Below are 9,279 nucleotides of genomic sequence, written 5' to 3'. Positions count from 1 at the left end.
AGATTAGCAGAGACTGGAATAGTAGCAAGAACCATTTTTCATACTTATCTCCCCCCCACAGACTACATACAGTATAGGACACACAAGAGTCCAATCAACAAATACTTGTTAGGTGGTTGATTGATAGTTTAAAAGTCCAATCCAAGGGGCAGGTAGGTGGCACAGTGGATTGAACACCAGCCCCGGAGTCAGGAGGATCTCTGTTAAAAACTGGCCGTAGACAGTTACTAGCTGTATGACCCTGGGCAAATCACTTAATCCAAATTTCTCCCGTCCCCCCAAGTCCAATCCAAAAGTCAAATCATCCTTTTTACCTGGGCTACATGCAGAATAAAACTATTAAGAAAAATCTAACAAATGAACGTTTTATTTCACAAAGGCAAATCAAAGACGATCTTGAATTTAATTTTTTCTAGCTTATCAATCAAACCCATTTACTGGGCAGTCTTGATGTAGTCCTGATGCCGGAGCTGGTTGGCCGGAATGGTCGGATGAGGAGGCTGCAGCTTCTCCAGCTGGCCAGGGCTCTTCTGGTCACTGCCCCAGCGGCTCCGCCTCCGGAGCTTGAGCCCGAGCCCCTGCACCTTCATGTCCCCCAGGCTCCGCATCCTCCTAGAGGACGCTCTTGGCAATGGCACTCAGGGTCCGCACTTTGGCCACGTCCGTTATCTTGGAGGAGTACTCCGAGCTGGAGAGTGAGGCACCCATGGCCACAGACGTGTTTCTGTCAAAGCAAGCACAGGCACCAGTCCAGACGTGGCCTCCCACAGCTCCAGGCATCCCGCGGCCCCGCAGGGGGAGGCCAGCCCAAGGAAATGGTCTTAGCAGCCAGGCTCCGCTCTCTTTCCGTGGCCTGCTGGGAGCTGCTGCAGTGAACACGGCCTCGGGCACATGGGGGATGTGACCCCGGCATGTCCCAGAGCCCAGCGCTCTCCGCCTGGCAGGACGTGCTGAAGCCCCCAGGGGAGAGTGGCCGCCGAGAGCCTGGTGCAGCCCTGGCACCCAGGTGCTCCACAAAAAGGTTTCCCCACTAAGTGGGCCTGAGATGTTACCAGACACCCACGGCCTTCCCCCTCCCCCCTTCCTCCTGCTAGGTGTACCCTCCTCCTGCCCAAAGCCCCGCTCTCCGCTAAAGCCCCGCCCCTACCGGAACTTCATGCAGGAGTCCCTGGCTGAACGTGCAGAGCAGTGGAACTCCGTGGCGCCGGAGCCTTCAAGGATCCTCTGCAGGTTTCTCTCCGTTATGCCGCCCCCTGGGGGAGAGAGTCTGGTGCTAAGTCACAGAGGCCCCGGCCTCACATCTCGCCTCCCCCCCAGCTTAACTGAGTCCAACCCCACTGGATGGCGAGCTGCGCAGCGCCCCCTCCTGGCCAGGCCAGGAACAGCCTCGGCCCTGCCCACCCTCCCGGCCTTTTCTGGGCTGTTCACAACACGCTCTCCTCTTCCTACTTCCCCTAGGATAGACCTACAACTTTGTCAACAAGGAAAAACTGGGGTCAGGCAAAGGCCACTAGGGAGGGCATCTGGAAGCTTGGATTTTGACCCTTTTACTCAAAATGCAGAAACACTGTAAGAACTACCGTTGTTCTGTCCCTCCGCTTTTCATCATTTACATTTGTCTTGGGTTTTGCTACGTAACACTCTATTATTGTTCATTTAATAAAAGGACTCTGGGAAAGGATCCATTCATCCTCGCTCACAGAAGTTGCATCCAAAAGAACATGCTTTAACAAGCTGGCCTAATGTTCTTAAAACACAAAATGCAGCATAAGACATCCAGTGCTGTAATGTCTAAGATGGGTGAGCACCTGCATCACTAGAGAACGGCAAAGGTCAGTAACAAGGGGTACATTTCCAGCCACCTCTGCATGTTTCCCTCCAGATACCCCACTGGCACCACAAGGCCAACGTGTCCAAAGAGCTTTTACAGGTCCCTCAAAACCGACTCCCCTCCTTATGCTCTTTTTCTGTCACTGCTACAGCCATTCTCCAAATCATCCAGACTCTGAACCTCAGAATCATTTCCCACACCGCCTTAAGCTCTACGATCCAGATCAATTACCAGGATCTCCCCTTTCCTTTACACTCCTAAATTCCTGGAGTTACAGAGTGGCTCAGTCCAGGATTCAAACTTATATGCCAGATAGCTGGAAGGGCCTTTACAAAACATCTGGCAACCCCTTATTTACAGCTAAATAAACTAAGGCCCAGAGAGGTGGAACTGACTTGTTCAGGTCCCCAAGCTAATAAGGAGAAAGAATCCATGACAGTAAGACAGTCCACATTCAAAGACAATAGATGTGTGGCTTGGGAATACAACAGGCTCTTTAGTTGGAAATTCTGGTTAATAATGTTATCATATAAAACTTATACTATTCAATGAAAAAAATTAAAACACATTAAATGAACATGAATATGAATTATCAAAACAAGTTTAAATCAAGACCCTCTGGGACCTTAAGGTGGCTCGGGGGAATCATCATGGATGTCAGTTATCACTTTTGGATAAATAGAAGTCTAGTTACCATAGTCACAGTACTCTGAGTCAGCAATGCACACTGCCGTCTCTTACAACCAACTCATTTTTAAATGAATAACTAAGGTTAGATAGTTGCCAGGATTGTTAACTGAGATTTTTATTATGCCATGTTAATGTTTTCCTATGGGATTATGAAATTATGATAAGAGCCAAAGAGGAAATGAATATATACTTCCTTTGTAAACAAGTCTGAATTATGCATCTTAAGAATAAAGGAAGGGGTGACCAGGTAGCACAGTGAGTAAGAGCACCAGCCCCAGTGTCAGGATGACCTGGGAATCGAATCCAGGCTCAGACACTTAGCACCCACCCAGAAACACTTGGCCATGTAACCTTGAGCAAGTTACTTAACCCCAATTGCTTAGGGGCGGCCAGGTGGCCAGCAAGTAAGAGCACCAGCTCCAGTGTTGGGATGACCTGGAGATCGAATCCCAGGCTCAGACACTTAGCACCCACCCAGAAACACCTCGCCGTGTAACCTTGAGCAAGTTACTTAACCCCAATTGCTTATAAAAAAAAAAAAAGAATAAAGGAAACTTAAGTTGTACTTTAGAACTTTTGTTGCCAATAATATCTTCAACAGAAACAAGGTCTCATGTCTCACTGAATCCCAAGCCATCCTGTAGCCATAAATGACCAGCTTTACTTACCTGGTCTTGGCTAAGACTGTGAATAAGATGTAGTTCTGGACCTCTCTTTTCAAGAAATTGCTGTACTACTTATAGACTTTCTTATGGGCTATGTCTATTTTTTTTAAGCAATTGGGGTTAAGTAACTTGCTCAAGGTTACACGGCCAGTTATTTCTGGGTGTGGTGCTAAGTATCAGCACCCAGATTCCATCCCAGGTTATCCCGACACTGGAGCTGGTGCTCTTACTCATTGAGCCACCTGGCTGCCCCTAAGCAATTGGGGTTAAGTAACTTGCTCAAGGTTACACGGCCAGGTGTTTCTGGGTGGGTGCTAAGTGTCTAAGCTTGGATTCGATCCCAGATCATCCCCATTCTGGGGCTGGTGCTCTTACTCGCTGTGTTACCTGGCCGCCCCCTGGGCTATGTCTATTTTCTAAAACTTAAATATTATAAATTATTTTGTTTTACTAATTTCTAAGATATAGGCTGCTAGCTGCTAACTAGTCCCTCAGTGTTGCAGTCTGGATGCATAACACTGATTATTCTTTTCCCACCTTTCTGTACTAAATCCTCATCACTAATAGTTTTTGGGCAATGTACAGAATGCCCCATATATTCCATTAAATGTGATCTCTTTTAAATTTATAACTGAATCATTTCACAACAATCACAATAAAGCTGGAATTTAAAGTCACAACCTTAGTGACAACTGAAACAAATTAATTATGACACAACTGCTACACTGTTAATCCTTCTCATTATTAAGAGTTTTTACTTTACTGACAATGAATCTCCTCTTCAGCATAAACTTCCCTGCCCCATTTCTATGCATTTATTCATACTAAGCTCTGTTACTACATTACCACTAAAGTTCTTAGCAATTTAGGAAACTGACTTTTAAAGATTGCATGAAGGTTCAAATTACCTGCTTTAAGCAAAAGTTACAGAATGTCTTTATCTAAACTCAAATAGATAATAAACAGACTGCCTTCCCAGAACAATTGATTCTTTTTTTATGCATGGCCCTCACTTTAACAACTATTGTAATTCCATCTGACCAGGGTCCAGTCTCTTGCCTTGTTCTATTCCAAAATTCCTTTTTTAAACTCCAATTTATATCTAACTCATAACCATACCCTTCCTCTCCCCTAACCCCAACATTCTGACTCAAAAGTTCCTTCTTCTGAGTAAAGTACTTCACTTTGACTCTGCGTCCCCTTAACTAAACTCTTTCCAAAGTGAACCAGTCATTTCGCCTCTTAAGCCACAATTCTTACATATTACTGGAAACACCCAGAATAAATTATTTTCATCATAGATTTATTGGCTAAAAACCAGAATTTGGCCAACGATCTTCAGGAATTTAGAAAGCACCCCATTCATTTATTTGATGCTCCATTTGTACCTCTCTGCACTTTCCCCAAATAGTTCAATCTTCCTTTCAAATACTATTTACCAGATCATCTTTTCATCTCCTTCACCTTCACTTACAGACACTGCCTTGGACCTGACAAAATGTGACTGCTGACCTTGATGATATCATCTCCCAAAGAATACTAGTTCTACATTGTTGCCCATCCTTCTAGCACAGAATTTCTCCTAAAAGCATTAAGTTGTTTCTCCTCAGTAAAAAATCCATACCAAAAGGTAGCAACCATAGGAAAACTCCCATGTTTCCAGGAAACCCTTCCCACACAAAGACAAGCCTTGACTCCACAGACATACTCTCCCATCCTAGGATTTCTCCAAGTCTAAGTCCTCACTAGTTTCCCCCTCCCCCCAATATTTTCTTCATACCACAATACCCCACCCTGTGAAATTCTTAGTCAGCACAGGTCTGCCAATCTGAACATTTGTGCTAAATACCACACTCCTCTGTTCTGACAATGCTTGCTAGACTGCTCTCTTTTGTCTCTATCTGCCTCCTTTCTCATCTTACATTAAATTTCAATGTTATTGCTAGCAAATGGATAAAACATAAATACCTGGCATTACCACAATCTTGCCTTTTGCCTGAAAAAAGAAAAAAGGCAAATTTAAATATTCTTTCTTTGCATGTGATAATGAATCAGAGGATAGAAATACGAGTCAAAGCGCATTTAGTTTCTTATTATCAGGTTTGGTGTCTGCCATATTTCTTTTGAGCCTTTGAGAAGGGTAACTGTATTCGCGTATCCAGTGTAAGCTGCTTTCTGCCCTAAGAAAGAACTATGACAGAAGAGCTTTGCCAGACCTAAAAAGTTAATTTTAACATACCGAAGGAGAAATGTCTTAACAGAACCCAAGTGGCTTAAAAGATTATGGTAGCTAGGAGAATCTAGATTAACAAATGTAGTTTACTGGAAAAATTTGGAGCCATAAGAGTCCTGCCCCAGTTGGATGATCTTGGGCCTTGACTCCCTATCTCTAAGCCTTCGTATCCTCATCTGCAAACAAGGACAACGGTATTTTTTTTCTACCAGGCAGAGGGAACAAGTGAGATAAGGTATGGGAATGCACTTTGTAATCATAAAACACTATAAAATCTACTCCTAATCACCACTAATGAAATACCCCAAATTTCTGTCTCAATGACTACTAATTTATTGAGGGGGATTATGATAGCTGGTTTTCCACAAGAACTTTTAACAGAAAATCGACAGCATTAAGATAATTCCAAAAGACAAACCACTGAAAAAGGAATGTCATAAACGTAAACCCTACACAAACTCAAGTATTCTTGCTAGATCATCAAAGTTATTAACTAGAACTACAGTTTAATGTGTTCTTTACCTAGTTCTCGGTAATGAAGTACTAGTTCTTAAATACAACTTACATTCTAATAATGGTGGAAGAAAATACTTGTCATTTTCTGATTTTTGTTTAAATTTGCAATGTTGCACTATTTTGTTTGGTTTTGTTTTTTAAATAAAGTCTACTGTGCCATAAATAACTACTAAAACTAGAATTTAGAACGAGATGACTCCACTGACTCAAAGTCACTGGGGCTCTTGGGAAGCAGGTGGGTTAATTAGTGACAATAGAAATGAAAGTTAACCTGAGTAAGTCACACTATATATATACGTCAAACTCAACTGCTATCTGCCTCAGTTTCCTCATCTGTAAAATGGGAATAATAGTACCCACCTGTCAGGGTTGTTGTAAGAATCAAATGAGATAATACTCATAAAGCACTTTGCAAACCTCAAAGTGCTATGTAAATGCTAGCTATCATTATTATATGCAGAGCAAAATAAAAACAAAGTTGAAAGTAAACAATGTCAATTCTTCGGTATCCTATGATGAGTTTTTAAAACATGGACCAGTTTTCTCATTAACAGCCGGGTGGTACAGCAGAAAGAATGCTAGGCTTGGAGTCAGGAAGATCCAAGTTCAAATCCTGCCATAAACATTAGTAGCTACGTGACATTCTTACATCAGCTAGCACCTTTTCAATTGCTTTAGTGGTATATGACCCTGTAACAAGGATAGGTATTTTTTTTTTCTATTAAGTGATATTAAACCACAAGAAGAAAAACATCTAGTTATGGAGCTAACTTAACTGACTTGATGGAAAGATAGTCTCCCCCCCAATGTAGACATATGACAAATGGGAAGAATATTATTCAATCATTAACTAAGTACGATGCTAAAAAGCATGCCTGAATTCCATATTATAGACAATTAAGGGTGAAGGGAAAGAAGAGAAGAGAAAGGAAGAGAGAAGCCCGATTGAGGGGAGGAAGAAGACGACCAAGGACAGGAGGAAGATGGAAGAACAGGAGAGATGTTAAGAGCTGCAGAGTTACAGTGGTAAGAAGTCTGGAACCAATAACCTAACTTCTGCAACATGTTCTCCAAGTCACACGGGTTCTATCTAATTTCCCACCCTAGCTTTAGATACTAAATGAAATACACAAGGAAAAATCAAGTAAGTAAAAGACTGCTTATTCTTCACACTACGAAGAGACCAGGAAGTTGTCTATTATACGGATCACTCATCTTCTGCTCCCTGCCCAGCCTCCTCCAAACGTCCCTATTTCCATGGAGGGCATCATCATTCTTCCAATAACCAGGTTCATTCACAACGTTCCTCCTAACTCTTCCATCTTTCTCAGCCCAACACTCCCACCTCATGTTTAGTCAGATGCTATCAGTTCTACCTCATCAAGTACTGTTTCTTATGTGTGGCCCCTAGTTCAGGCTCTCATTATTTCTCACTTAAACTAGTATAACAGCTTACTAATTTCACTCTGTATATTCCAGCTTTTCCCTCTCCAATCTATATCACAAAGTCTTACCAGCTGATATTCCTAAAACAGATTTAACCATTTCATTCCCTACCATGGTTCCCTCCCCTACTGTCTCTATGATGAAATACAAAAATCCTTGGCCTTGGATAACCTCTCACCTCACTCCTCCACCTCTTTTTCTGATTTAGTACTATTTCCTCTCAAGTACTCTCTGTTCTGATTAAACTGGCCTCCTGGCTGCAGTAACCTGTGGCCACAATTCCCCTCTGGCCCATGTGCCTTTGCCCAGGGGGGACCCCCTTATCTCACCTCTTTATCAGCTGCTGTCTCCTCCCCAAACCTGTTCTGATCCCCTAGCTGACAGTGCTTTCTCCCTCTGGGAACTATACCATATTCCTCTGATCTAATTTGTATTGCTTCACTCTCATCTTTGGATCCCCAGCATCCAGCAATGATTTGCACGTGAAAACCACTTAATCAATGTGTGTTGAAGTGATGCACAGATTTTAGACTGACACTGCAGATGGACAGTGAGTTTGGCCTAAAACTGAATAGAAAAAAGTTAGGGGACTTGATTGCATTTGGAAAACTGGACAGTGTGTTCAATAACCCTAAGTTTCTCCCTGAAACAAAAATGGACCACCCAAAGGACAATGGAAGAAGATACAAGAGATGTCATTAGGCTACAGCATATTACCAATGCTGATATATGCAGGAAGTGGCATGAAAGATGTTATCCAAGAGATACACAGCCGGAAAAAGAGGAGCGATTGATAATATAGCAAAGACAAGGGATAGCAGATTGACAGTGTATATATGTTTCAGTGACACCCAAGTGGTACCTAATGGAAGGGCACTCCACTGCTGGGTAGAATAGATGCTTAAAACAAGGTGAAATTAAGGCTGGCATATCTTGCTTATTACTAAAGCAAAAAAAGAGTGCCTATTACATTTCAGGAAGAATTCTATTTTAAATGGTTAAAATAAAAATGTTTTGTTGTTTACAAAGGATGATCATAGTTACTTTTGGAGACAGGAAAGAGGAAACACTCTTCAGAACAGCTCATTCTACAATTACTGTGGATGACTGAATTAATCTCTCAGAAGCTAAGAATCACTGTTGGAAGAAGCCTCTAGTCCAGCCAGTGCCTGAATAAATAAATCCCTTGCATGACACCCTGAACCAGAGAGTACCCATGGCCTGGGCTTGACAACTTCTATGAAAAAAGAACAAACTAAGGCAGTATGCTGTACCTGCAGATAACTATTATTGTCACTCTAAAGCTGGCTCTATGCAGCTATCACCCATGGCTCCTTGCTCTGCACCAAGGCAAAAGAGAGCAAATCTAAGCTCTCACATACATGATAACCCTCCAAATACCTAAAGGCAGATACATCCATACTAAGTGTTCTCTTATACAGAGTAAACAACCCCAGCTCTTTCAGCTGATCCTGATATAGCATGATCTCAAGGCTTTTTACCATCCAGTTGTCCTCTAAATACTCCCAGGGGCGGGGAACTTACAGCCTCGAGGCCATGTGTGGCCTTCTAGGTCCTCAAGTACAGCCCTCTGACTGAAGCCAAAGGACCAAATCCTTTTCTTAAGGGGACTGTCTAAGACAATTAAAGCATACACAAAATGTGGTACCTGAAATCAAACACAATTCTCCACATGTGGCCTGACCAGGATAAATAAGAGATCTATGACCTCTGAACACAAACTGTCTCACTTAATCTACCTCTCTCCAGTCAGTAATACTCTGTTGGCAGGCAGACAACAAAGAATTATTAGGCATTTCCTCTGTTCCAGGCTCTTTTGCCAGTTTTGTAATCTATTTCCTGAACTATTCACTGATTTCTTCTATCTAGGTGGTCTA

At 42.5% G+C, this 9,279-nt stretch overlaps 1 protein-coding gene across 3 annotated transcripts in view; it reads right to left on the bottom strand.

Annotated features, from left to right (window-relative positions):
- Positions 1 to 351: 351 nt before the first annotated feature.
- Positions 352 to 9,279, bottom strand: part of CUTC (cutC copper transporter) — a 304,182-nt gene continuing 295,254 nt past the window's right edge. For 2 of the 3 annotated variants that reach the window (XM_069067181.1, XM_069067182.1), the window contains 3 exons: positions 5,155 to 5,182; positions 1,148 to 1,253; positions 352 to 724 (listed from right to left, as the gene is read on the bottom strand). In XM_069067181.1, the coding sequence (XP_068923282.1) occupies positions 613 to 724; positions 1,148 to 1,253; positions 5,155 to 5,182 (246 nt within the window). In that variant the 3' untranslated portion in view covers positions 352 to 612. The remainder of the gene's footprint in view (positions 725 to 1,147; positions 1,254 to 5,154; positions 5,183 to 9,279) is intronic. The other variant, XM_069067183.1, reaches the window with a different exon arrangement.

This window comes from Petaurus breviceps, unplaced genomic scaffold (genome assembly GCF_028583685.1).
Source record: "Petaurus breviceps papuanus isolate PSGF00001 unplaced genomic scaffold, PetGlider_PUasm1.0 90740, whole genome shotgun sequence".
Classification (NCBI taxonomy): domain Eukaryota; kingdom Metazoa; phylum Chordata; class Mammalia; order Diprotodontia; family Petauridae; genus Petaurus; species Petaurus breviceps.
Note: the sequence above shows the minus strand (reverse complement) of the source record. Positions and strands in the feature narration are given on the sequence as shown.